At 39.7% G+C, this 13,224-nt stretch overlaps 1 protein-coding gene across 2 annotated transcripts in view; it reads left to right on the top strand.

Annotated features, from left to right (window-relative positions):
• The first annotated feature begins 320 nt into the window (after window positions 1–320).
• The window catches only part of ntrk1 (neurotrophic tyrosine kinase, receptor, type 1), a 30,786-nt gene continuing 17,882 nt past the window's right edge, over window positions 321–13,224 (top strand). For both annotated transcript variants that reach the window (XM_070911315.1, XM_070911316.1), the window contains exons 1-5: window positions 321–517; window positions 6,168–6,242; window positions 7,225–7,296; window positions 10,149–10,217; window positions 12,286–12,440. In XM_070911315.1, the coding sequence (XP_070767416.1) occupies window positions 321–517; window positions 6,168–6,242; window positions 7,225–7,296; window positions 10,149–10,217; window positions 12,286–12,440 (568 nt within the window). The remainder of the gene's footprint in view (window positions 518–6,167; window positions 6,243–7,224; window positions 7,297–10,148; window positions 10,218–12,285; window positions 12,441–13,224) is intronic.

Here is a 13,224-nt window from a genome sequence, read left to right as displayed (position 1 = left end):
TCTTGCCCCTCCCTTCATCGTGGAGGAGAGGAAGGGAGAGGGAGAAAGAGAGAGGCTGCAGCCCACCACCATGTCCCCAGAGGCCCCTTGCCTGCCTGCCTGCCTGCCCCTCCTGCTGCTCAGTACAGCTGTGGCTCAGTACCAGACCCTGACCAGCTGGGATCTCAACCCTGCCAGAGAGCCACGAGAAGAGCCACTTTGTGTGAAAGCTCCTTGCCTCTCTTCGCTGACTCTTCTTCATTAGGTGAACCACATAGACACTAACTCCAACTACAGCCGCCAAACCTCTCCGCTGGTGCTGAGAAAATCCTCTTTTGAGCATGGCTGAGGCACCCTGGGCCCTGGCACTTCCCCTGCCCCTGGTGCTCACCCTGCTCAGCCTGGCGCCGGCGCCCGCCTTGGGAGGCTGCCCGCCAGCTTGCCGGTGCTCTTTCGCCATGCTGCAGTGCCTGGAGCTCAATGGTATCACCAGCATCCCGGCACTGGCACCACAAGAGAGCGAGAACGTGACGGAGATGTGAGTATGATGTGTCACCTGCTCTGCGTGTATATCAGTGTATCAGATACGCTCACATGCCTTCAAGTTGGTGGCTTTCCAAGCTTGATTTTCTCTGTGTGTATTCAGTTGAATTGGTTGTTCCATTGAATTGGTTTGGAGTGTCTCAATGGAAGAGGCTTCATATCTGATCTGTTAAAATATAGTAATCATGAAAATGAATCTACAATCATTGCCAAGGTTTTCTGATCGAGTGATAGTGAAGCAGAAGAATCCGCTGGACGAAGATGGAGGTGTTACATTGACTGTATCATTCAAGGTTGAGCAAGAAAGTTGCTTTCCATCACTTTGACTAAGAAGTGCTTCTCTTCATGCTTGAAGAAGATGGGTTATTTTTCTTAAGTTGGAGTGCAGATATGTCCTTGTTTATTTCTCATCACATATTTATTTTGGTCTGTTGTCAAACCATGTGAAAAAGAGAGTTTGTACTCAGCGGAGGTCTGATGCTAGCACAGGCTGTTTGTCCAGTTGGTATAATGATGATGTCTCACCAAAACACTACAGCAAAGTATTGGAGAGTATCTGCTTTGAGTCCTTCAAGATCACAATGAGCGAAATGCAAGTTATCTGCAAGGCTTTGTTTATTGCCCATTATTTGATACAGTCACATTCTGCTGAGAGTTTGTTCTTGGCGTTACCCAAATCCAGACGCTGGCTGATGTAAAGTAAATTTACTGTTATTTGAGATGCATTAGAACGGCAGTAATTTAGTCACTTTGGTATCTGGAAATCAATTATGGATTGCTGCTGACAATAACTGGCATAGAGTGAAGGGAACGATGTTATATTATGCACTGTGCCTCAAAGTGTGTCCTCAGGGTCTTCAAAGGATCTCAGCTGTAAAATGTATAGTATTGCGGAAAACCTCACAACTCCAGTTTTTTTTTGTTATGAATGCTGCAAGTTTATCTGGTCACATGTTGCTGAGTTTAAGATCTGACTTTTTCAACCAAAAAAAAAAAAGCACCTTTAGGTGGCATTTATTAAGAGTTTAAAAGCTTCACCTCAGCTTCATCAGGACGGTGTGGTTTGATCAGGTCCTAAAATCTTGAGAAAATCTTTTTGTCTTATTGCTTTTTTTTTTTTTTCAAATCTGGAGATACAAAGTTATCATCCAAGCACAGTTCCATAAACTCTGTGACTCCAAACTCTACTACTAATTGCAATCATGTCATCAAGATGACACTTTTGACGCAGAGTGTGACTTTTTATCTGCTCCCACTGTAATAAACCAGTAAGCTTTTTTGCTTTGTAAGATAAGGACAAGGTACATGCGTACTATGTTGTGAAGGTTAATAAATCATTACTTCATGTCCAGGTACCATGCTGTGGAGACCCACATGCTGTAATCTGAGATGACACACGGCTGGAGAAAGTATTTTTCAATTTACGAGGCTCAAATGTAAATTCCATTTCTGATGAGCGGTCTGCTGACGTGCGTGTACCACTCAGGTTGTTCTGATTAATGTTCCTTCTCTGTGGTTCAACTGCTGCTCAATAGAAGAAATGGAAAAGATGGCTGATGATGTTCCCTTGATGCAGTGGTTTGGAGGCTAGTTTGATGTTGGTAGTCCTTTACAGCCATACATGTCATACTTTTGATTATCACAGAGTTATGGACAGGCGATCCCTGGGGGAATGTGTTTGAATAAAACCCATGTAAGTTATTGCTCACTGAGACTTCTCTCTCAGCTACGCCACCTCTGCAGCAGATGACTGTTATTTAACATTGGCTTTTTGAAACTTTGCATGGAAAAAAAAAAGTAGAAACTGACCACCTGTGATTTAAAGAGGGCTGGTGTATTATTATGCAACCCACCATCAGCTCCAACATGGAAAAGTAAATGTCAGTCTCTGCTCTACCACGCTGTTCTCTCTTTGTTCCTGTCCCCCGATCTGAGCAATTAGCACTTGTTAAGAAGAAACTACATTTATGAAATGCCATTTCGGTGGAGCAAGTCAATTTACTGCCGCTTTCAGCCTCTATTCACCCTATACCTGTCTCTTACCTCAGAGGTATTTCCTTGTACCTGCAGCTGAACATGTTTCGTAGAGCTCTGGGTGAGGCTTGACATTCTCTCTGAACTGTTCAATCAATAAGTGAGCGAGCCTTTCTCTGCCTCTGTTTACCGCGGTGCTCTACATGCCAGCAAACAACAACACTTCGCCGTATTGGCAGTGCAAGGGAATACAGCCGATACCAGGAACAAACAAGGGGCCATTAACTGTGGAACAGGGGCCTGAGATTCATCATACGCTGAGTTATAAATTCAATTTTGTGAATTGCCAGTCAATGCCCCCACCCGGGAACAATAGATGATATACAACCCACTTGGCTCAATCCAATAAGTAAGGGCGATGGGTGATCCTGGGCCCACCTGCCCTGTAATCACATTATTGCTGTGTGGGTCAATCAGACATGAATAAAAAGGTTTGTGTGTTGCAGCTGACAAACAGAGAACTGGAGGGTTGAAACAATGCCGCATGCTGAAAGTGGCTGTCATCACTTGGAAATTACTGCAGGTATTTTTTTGGCATATGCACTACATACATCTATCTATGCCACTTTATTCTTCGACTTGTAGAAGTTGTTTACTCTACTACGTTTGTTTCACAGCTTTCAAGTTACTTGAAGTTCTGGTTAAGTGATAGTCATTACTGTAAAATTGCTGTAGCCTTAATATGTCACATGACCCACTGGAAACCATTTACAATCTTCTGTCTGCTCTCTCCAGCAGCTGCTGTGGTGTCTCACAACAAAAATGTACTTTAAAAGCATTTTTCCCCCCAGATCTGAACTAAAAACTTCTTTTGTCTTGACATCATTGAATATTCATGACTAAACAAACAATAACCAAAGTTTAGGTATTCATAAAAAAATATGCTTAGGAACCATTTATTAAAAGTTAAACGCTCAAAAACTCAGCTAGTCTGTGTCATCAGGACTGTGCATATCCACTTTGCAGCGGAAAAACGGAAAAACTTGCACTGCTCGTTGCGTGTTGGTCGGCGCAGTATTTACCACGCTGGAACTCCCAGTGGCGCTGCACTAAATGGTGCTACCTTAGCTACAATGCTAATGTTGCTGACAGTTGATCGCTACGTTTCAGAGACTCAAACAGTGCTTTTGTAACACACCTGGTAGCTGCATCTGCATGCCGATATTTTGCCAGGAAAATATCTTTTTTTGCCTGGTCTCGATATGAGGCCAATTTGTTGTTGTTCAGCTCTGGAAATTCAGAAACACATGCAATTAATGTTGAATGCGCCTTTATTGTCATCAGATTTTGATTCAAATGTTGCTAAGCTCTGATTTGTACACAGAGGTATGTGACATCACCTTTTCCCGCTGAGTGCCGCCCACTTCAAACCAGTGAGAAGGGCACAGAGAAAAAAAACACAGAAATCTGTCCTGTGAAATAAGAAAAGCTGCTCTGATATTTTTCCAGATTGTTTTGTGTTTAAATTGAACTCCATCGCTTTGATTGTGTAAATATGTTTTCAAGTTTTCATGTCTTTAAAAGGTTTACTGTTATGCATACCGTATATATATATATATATATATATATATATATATATATATATATATATATATATATATATGCATGTAGTGGAAAATGCTCATCAACATCATCCCACTATGGAGACGCATTGCTGTTTTATAGTGGTATATTGTTTTACAATGAGCCTCGAGCTGAAGGAGCTGGACCTGTTTACCACTGGATTTAAACACATTACATGTTTATTTTAAGCCCTCCTCAACTAAAAATGTGTTTTTCTTGTTGCGAGTTCACTGGGATGTTCACCGTCACACTGCAGAATGATGTATGTGTTTGACACCAAAAGGCTGTTTTTACATCTGCCTGCTGAATGAAAGTTTCTCTGTACTTGAATCTGACTTAAAGACGTGTACGTACAGAAGATTTTGTAACATCACAACTAGTTTGGAGCCAGTCATGGACCTATATGCAGCTTACACAAGTGTGATGTGGAAACTTGAAACCTCAAGTGCACATACACTGACAATGGACCTTTCAGTGAAGTTTGAGACATCAAGTGATGGTGGTGTGGAAAGTTAGAAAGAAGTGAGCTTACCAGACCTCTGTAGCCCGCTCTTCACCTCAGCTTAAGGCTAGCAGCTCGAGGCTACATTAGCCGCTACTGGCATAACACAACTGGATCTCAGACCAAAGTGGTTGACGGTTGAGTTGCTTTGTGGGTAATGTAGGCACCATGTTTTGACAAAGAGGAAGAATGCATGGAATAAAGAAAAGGGTATCTCTGGTTCTGCTGCATCGATTTTAAACTGTCCATCCTGAGTGCAATGCTAAACTGATGGAGTACTCAAAAGTACTTCATTAATATTACAAAATAAAGAAGACATGTTTGAAAAAACATTTTTGTTTTATTCACATATTCAAGTGGTTTTTGAGTTTGCTGTTGTTTCAATATGTTGAGCTTGTTAACCCTTTTTGTGCAATTTTATGATAAAAATTCGCCTTCCGGTTATATTCCAACAAACCATAAACTGATTTTATTTGCCTTATAAATATGAACATGATGCACATATACATTTCATATCTCTTTTTCCAATTTTTTTCCATTGTGGTTGCTCAAGGCCTCCCTTTTATTATGATTATTTGGCTCATTTTAGTTGGAAAGCAACGCTTTCCCAAGGATATTTTGATGCGTTCAAGAGAGGGCTGAAGACACTCACGTTGATGAAATTCTTCATTATTTGAATCAGGTCAATGAAGCGTCCTCCTGAGCTAAATGGACAACATTCATATTTAGTACATGGGGGGTGTAATGAGAGGTGGAGGAGGGCAGAGAATAGGGTGGACAGTTTGCTTCGGCGAGATCCTTGGTAGGTCCGATCAAGCCATCTATTCAAACATCTCATGAAAAGAGCTTGCTGTCCTTGTATTGAGTGCTGAATTGATCTACAGCTCACTAGTTATTCTGAGGTAGGCTGTGTCTGGAAAAGAATTTCCCATCAGCCTCGTCTGCCTGGCGTTTCTTAAAACATTATTTTCTTTCCACATGAGCAGAAGATTCTGATATGAGCGGTTTCTGCGTCCCTGGACATCTCGACTGGCTTTGTTATCCGTTGTTAGTTTGTTTGGTAGATGTCAGGGAGGTCAGACACGTCAGCGGGGTTGTATTTAGATGCTACCCTTCTTTAATGCCTTCCTTTATTTTCTTATTTTCTTACTCGATTCACATGATCATGGTTTCAAATCCCTCTCACTCCCATGGTTGCATGTGTTTCTTCCCATCCCCTTTCTTCCCTGGTGTTTCTCCCAAATCTGAGTAATGATGCCTTTAAAAAGGGGTTAATAGTTTAAGTAATTATCTGTTGAGTATTGACAGACCTCAATTCAGCCTCTTCTGTTGCTTTCTGTGTTTAGTGTGGATTGTCATCGTCAACAGACATTTCTATGATTTATGTTTTTCTAATTTTCAACCGTTTTGTGCCTTTTTTTTGGTCTGTTTTCTGTTATTTTCATTCAGCGTTGTCTTAATTCAATATCTACACAACAAAACGTATGTTTTTACCCTCAAACTCTCTCTCTCTCTCTCTGTCTCTCTCTCCTTTTCTATTAACCAGTTACATAGAAAACCAAGCCAGCCTGGAGAATATAACAGAAATTGATCTTGTTAACTACAGAGAGCTGAAGAACCTGTAAGTAATGCTTTTCTCACAACCTACTGTTCGACAGAGACAAATGTTCAACAATTCATGCTTCCAGATAGCTGGCTAACATATTGTATTACTGTTGTACAGCACTGTACAGAGTACTGTTTGTTCTATCAGTGAAATTCTCCATACAATAAGTTATTCCATACAACTGACCATTCAGTAAGCCCTTACTTACTGTTGCCTGTCAAGCTTTCCAATAACGTGGCAGATTTAGCAGTTAAAGCTCTTAATAATTGTTAAAACAATGGGTACTTAATCTCAAACAGAGGCAGACAAAAGCAAGTTTCTCATCTCGAGCGGGCAGCTGTCAGTTTTGACATTTGAAATTACAAATTTCGCAAGAGGAGCAACAAGAGTTACTTCCAAGGCCATGGAGCACAAAATCAGATTTTCAGAAATCAGATTTTCCTTAACATTTTCCCTAAATGTAACTAAGGGGCTTTGACCAAACCATGACAAACACTTCTACAAAAAAGTGTGCCGTAAAGGGTGTCCACACACTTTTGGCCACCGTCTGAAAAAGTATCTGAAGGTCGTTGGATTAAAAATCTCTGATGACCCTAGTAGAGAAAATGAGTTTGTCTGAGATAGATAAGTCAGTTAGATGTATATCTAACAAACTAAGTTTTAGATAGAGCTGAAACATTTAGTCAATTAATCAACAGACGATTAATCAAAACATTTTTGATATATGAATCATTTAAGTAATTTGTTAAGGAAAAATCCAAAATTCACTGTTTTTCGCTTCTCAAATGTGAGTATTTCTACAAAAGTTTCAACAATTTATTGATTGTTTGAAAGAATAATTGTCAGATGAATCGATAATGACAATAATGCAACCACTGCTTTTAATCGAGCTCACACAAAAGTTTCATTATTTCTGAGTTTTAATGCTTTATTTCTATCAAAACAAACCATTTTGTTTTTTTTATAATTGCGTGTTGTGCTTTCTCCCCCTCTTCAGCACGGTCACGTCATGTAAGCTGAGGCTCATCTCTGCCAATGCCTTCCAACACAACCTCAAACTCCAGTATGTGTAAGTGTCCTTGTCGATACAAAAGGATTGTTTTGCCCTTGGTCATGTTTTGACCTGTGTGTGGGTCAGCCTATTTGTCGCTGTCAGTCAGAGATCAGCCAGCCAGGCCTTTAATATTGCACATGTCACATAAACTGAGAGCTACATTTCTCAAAATCACAGTGACTCAGTCGCTTGTTCAAATAGCCGCATTACTCATCCACAGATCTGGTAAATTTGTGAGCTCATTTACGATAATGAAACCACAAATTGCATTTATTAGAAGTCATCATTCTAGATGAAAATATTCTTCCATCCAGTTGTTTGTGACGTAGGGTCCCATAATAAATACAAGCACATTTAGACATACCTTAGAAATGTAATATCTTCGGGTTTTAAACAAAACAAGCAATTAGAAGACATCACCTTGGGCTCTGGGAAATTGTGATGAGCATTTTTCATTCTTTTCCGATATTTTACAGACTAAGCGTTTATTGATTAATCAAAAAAACAACCAGCAGATGAATTGATAGTGAAAATAATCTTTAGTTGCAGCCCTAAAGTCAATAAATTCTGCTTTCACTGACAAAAAAATATGTTTTTTCCTATTTCCTTGGGCCATAGAAACATACCGTAGTTACTATTCAATAGTAACTACCTCCTTTTTCAACAATCATTTGGAAAACAAATTAGCAAGCAGCCTGGTAGTTAAATTGCAGCCTTTTCAATTATTTTCCAGTTTTTAAAAGTTAAATCATATCAGTTCTGTCATTCTTTAAGAACAGTTTGGCCCCTTTAATCCAGGCCCAACAATAAATAATACTATGAAGACTTATCGACTGGAACCATCAAATTTGTCTATTCATCAGCAGCTGACCCTTATCGGCACCATCTTGTCCTCATCGTTTTACTGAGCGTGTGCGACATGTCCGATGCTGTTTATCTAAAGGACAGGCGGGTTTCGAGGACCAGAGACGGGGGGTGGAGGTGGTGAGGTAGGCGGGGTGAGCTCGAGAAATTGGAGAAGACATCCACCAGTCACCTTTTACTCGCTCACTTTGGCGGATTATCGACAACTGATGCATAATAAATACACTCCACTAAGGGTCCATTATCACTTAATCAATATTTCACTGTGGAGGGAGAGGGTGGGCTGGGGTTGGGTGGAGTATAGGGGCTTCTGTGTGACAGATGTATTTCTGAGATTAAGAGGGACAGACTATAACCAAACTAAGCAGGGGACATGGAGGTTACATCAGCTTGGACCACTTTTCCTTTCTCTCCTTCTGCTCTCGTCTTCGTCCTCCTGGAACTCGTCTTTTTCTAAAATTTGTATAAAAAATAAAAGAATGCCCAAAAGAAAATGAGCCGCGATTCCCGGCTCTGCTCTCCTCCAGTGGGCCCGGGGAGAAATCGAGCCGGTAATGGATAAGCCCCAATGGCTAACCCATCTGACATGAACTTTTGAGAGCAAGGAAAACAAATAATTGAACCCTTGGCCCTGCCAGAGTGAATATGTATTGGCTTCCATGTGCGCGCTCCCCAGTGTGGTTTTTTGTCATCTTCTGAGGGAGGTTTATTTACAGCCTGGTTCCTTGGCCGTCTGAGGATCATTTGAGAGCCACTGTGATGATATTTTAGTGATCTGGGAGGATTGACAAAAAGATATGTTGCATTCATATGTCACAGGATTATTATGATACACAATTTTAGATGTAGGATTACATTATTCACAGTGTTTGCATTTAAATGTTTGGAAATTATTAGTTAAATAAGAATGTGTGAGTGTCAAAAGCAAGTCTGGTGGCTCTTAAAGTCTGCTAAATGCTATTGTCAGCATGCTAACATGCTCACAATGACAATGCTAACATGCTGATATTAAACAGGTGTAATATTTACCATGTTTGCTATCGTAGTTTGACATGTTAGCGTGCTAACATTTACAGCTGTACAGCTGAGGCTGATGGGAATGGCATTAGTTATGCAGATATTAATCAAACCAAAAGTAGTGGACAAATTGAAATTAAGAAGTTGAGAAATTGCACATGAATCCACAAATGAAAACCTCATGGTGGCGCTAGAGAAAATATCAGGGAATCACCAAATGATTAGGATTCCATAGAACCATAGATTTATGTACCAAATCTAGAAATCTCAATCTGCTGGTGGCGCTAGAGGAAATGTCAGTTGGATTCATCCTCTTGGGACCATGAATGTCAAAACAAGATAAATTCCAAACTTTTTCCCAAAAATACATTTCTGTGGAGTTTTTCAGCAGCATTCTTCCTCTGAGAAATGTTTGTGACTCTGGACTAATCACCTAATGCACTGAACACTAAGCAAACACTGAGAGGTGTGCTGGAGGTGTTTGTGAATGTAGCTCCTGGCTTGCGTGAAATACTTGCCAAGGTAATTGATCACAACCCATTTGGATGCATTAACGTTTTCCACTGAGAGTAATTCAAAGCAGGTAAGCATTGCTCTGAAAGTGAGCAATCAAATCACAGCGTGACTCCACTGCAGAACAGGACTAGATTACAACAATGACAAGAACATTTTCTTTACTTTAGTTTTTCTTTAATTTAGGCTGAGAAGAGTTAATTTCTTTTCTGAAAGATTTACACTCTTTCTCAAAGCAACATTTGTACAGATGACATGATTGTGAAACTAATTTCAAATACATTGCCAAGATACTGTTACTGTGCTAACTATTAAGCTATTAAAAGAACTGCTATTAGTGCCCCTAGGAAGGTAAAATATAGACAAAGCAAAAGAACAAGATAGGTTGAATTACTGTTGAGTTACATACTGTAGTGACTGAACAGCAAAACAAATGTTTGCAATATAATGTGTCTTCTGTCTTTCTTTCATAGAAACCTGGCTTCAAACTCTCTAGAACACATCTCCTGGAGGGTGTTTCATTTTCTACCACTGCTCAACCTGTGAGTCCCTTTAAATTCGCTCTTGTTCATTAAAATAAGTTTAAATTCCCTGGAGTTCGAGTTGCCTGTAAAGGAGGAAAAAATCTTACTGATTGGGCTGCGCATCAACAGAAGGAGCAAAGAAATATTCACAATAGTCCGAGACCACTTTAATCTACCACTTCCTGTGCCCAGTTGACTCATTCAGTGGCATAATATCTGTTCATTTAACAGCCCAGGTCTTGGTTTAAAGTTGCTGGTTGCCTAAAGTATATTTTGTAAGCTGGACCCATCATTTGTTTGGCATAAATTTGACATTTGGTAATTTTATTTCTCTTTTTACGCGATGTTTAAATTGAGCTACAGCATCTTAAATTCTGTCTGCTTTGCATCTTTCAGTTATTTTGGTTAAGAGAGTGCTAGTTGAATATTAACATGCTATTTTGAGATAAGAGAGAGAATCAGAGAGACATCCAAATAACTTTTGTACAGTCCCTCAAAGCCAAAAGTTAGTTAAGTGATAAACTTGAACAAGAAGGTCTGCAGCTTGTGGACTCCTTAGATAACATGGACACAAGTGCAAGACATGCCAACAGATAGACGTTCAAGACAAACCACTTCCCAGACACCAATGATTGGAGTTAAGCTTTGTTTGTTGTCAGGTCGTTTGGAGTCAGCAAGCTGCAGATAGACCTTTCTCAGTTTAAATGGCAGAGCATGCAGATTAGAGTCCGTCTGTGGCTGATTCCTGCCGATTCCCCAAACACATAAATGGCACAAAAGTAATTAACTAATGCGGCTTTATTGGATTCAGTGGCTCAAATTGTGATACAGAGAGTCAGACAGGTTATTCATCGCTTTACAGTTGTTTCTTTTGTGTATGTGAAAAAGTGTTATTGGGCCAGTGGATGTCACTTGCCCTGCAGTTCCGACAGTGGCCACTAAGCCAGAGTCCCTCACGGCCCAACGCTGTCCCCATGGTCTCTGTGTGCCAGGGGCTCTTTTTACGCGATGATCTTGTGAGCGCTGCTTATGATGGCAGTGTCACGTTTCACAAATGATTGTTGCTCACAAATTATAGATACATTCTCACAAGCTCATGCATGGGTCGCAAGTATGAAGTTTGTTTTTGATTAGTAACACATGTCAAAATTAGCAAATCGTAGTTTGTTAGTTGCAAATTTGGTGAAACCGGCCCCTGGCGAGCTAACCAGCGTACCTATACAGCCATAGGGGAGGATGCCTCGTTTGAACTTGAAAGGTCTGGCCTAAAATTTAAACTTAATCACAGTCTGGCTGAATTGAAAATGTTCAAGTTGGCAACCACAGTTTGATAACCAACAAATACTGCTGCTGCTATAATTTTATTCACCAAGGGCAACAGTAGTTTTCAGCTCTAAAACGAGACAAACTAGGTACATTATTAGCAGAGAGAAAGAGGCCTTTGTGCTGTCAGCTGACATTATTATGTGCACCTACTTCAAGTACAAAAATGGCAGGTAAAAATACTGACGATACTGAGAAAAACTACAAAGATCACAAAGGTTAATCTCTATATTAGGAGGCCTTTCAGTGGTCTTGTGGTCTTAAAGCATTGTGCTTTCACCACACTTCCGCAGAGATTAATCCACAGGTGAACATACTTAGTGAGGTATTTTAAAAGAAACTACTGCTGCCTTTTGCTAATTGATTGACAGCACTCTTTTCAGTGCATGGCAGCAATACTTTTTCACTAGTTGCGGCTCATAGGGCTTTTGAAAGCTGAAGAAAAACAGAATAATTATGGGACTGAAAGGTTAATTTCTGTCTGAAGGTAAAATTCTTCATGGATTTATATTAAATCAAAATTGCATATATTTCTAATCATAAATATTGGAGTTAGAGGTTTCAAAAGAAAACTTAAAATAAAAATATACTCCATCTTCACCTATTATGTTTAACCTATTACACAAAAAGATAAACTCATTCAATAGTTTCTCCATGGAAATCTGATTCATAATGTTTGACAGTTCTTGTCAGAGAAATTTAAACAAAAGAATTAAAAAGGTTTATAGCCGGTAGAGCTGATTTTACTCCTTTTTCTCTGCAGGGTTTTGAGGGACAACCCTCTTGTTTGCTCATGCGACCTCCACTGGCTCCAGCAGTGGCAGCGTTATGACCGTGGTGACCTGGACAACCAAATGTTGTCTTGTTTCTCCAGTGATCAGGAAGTACTCCTCAACTCTTTGGTGATAGATAACTGCAGTGAGTTTTGAGTGTTTTTCATTCTGATATCTGAAATTTTTCACTGTATTGTGGCGTTATATATCGTTGTTGTTCAAACGATGAGGAAATCTCACATTTTTAAATCCATTTAAAGTCTCCAACATGTGTTTTATTTATTGTTACTTCACTTGAATGTTTGACCTTCGCTGTGCAAAATGATGTGTCTGTTTGACACTAGAAGTTTTCACATTCACCTGCTGAAGGTAGAAAGTGTCTCTGTGAGTTTAACATGTGGATGTACCAGCGTAATGTTGTGAAATCACAGCTAGTTTGGAAGCCAGTTATGGTCCAATATGCAACTTACACAAGCATGAAGTGGAAACTTGAATCCTCCAGTGCACATACATGGACTTTTAAGTGACGTAGGAGACATTTTCTGTCTTATAGTTAAACTTCTGAAATTGGATTATGGATTTTTCAAGAATTTAATGAGGTAATTGTGATTTTATTTGTGGAAAAAACACAACAGACACAATTTTTTCTTCAAAGCAGAGTATTTTTCTACATCTTAAAACATGTCTGGAGGGGGTCTTTAAATGTTTTATTGTAAAGTTTATGACATTTTTAATCTCTATGATAAGTCTCCCTCTCATGTAATGAATATTTGAAAAGACGCAGCTTTATTCAATTGGTTTTCAAAAGGAAAAGCAATTTGTTATTAATGCCTTCAACAAGCAGGTGCAGTGAAATGCAGGGAAGAAATTGTCTCAGCATTGCAGCTTTAATCACATACAGCAGGAGCATCTTGTTGCCAGGAAACATA

The sequence above is a fragment of the Enoplosus armatus genome, chromosome 9, assembly GCF_043641665.1.
Source record: "Enoplosus armatus isolate fEnoArm2 chromosome 9, fEnoArm2.hap1, whole genome shotgun sequence".
NCBI classification, from domain to species: domain Eukaryota; kingdom Metazoa; phylum Chordata; class Actinopteri; order Centrarchiformes; family Enoplosidae; genus Enoplosus; species Enoplosus armatus.
The sequence above is the reverse complement of the archived record's forward strand: the minus strand, read 5'-3'. Positions and strand labels throughout refer to the sequence as shown.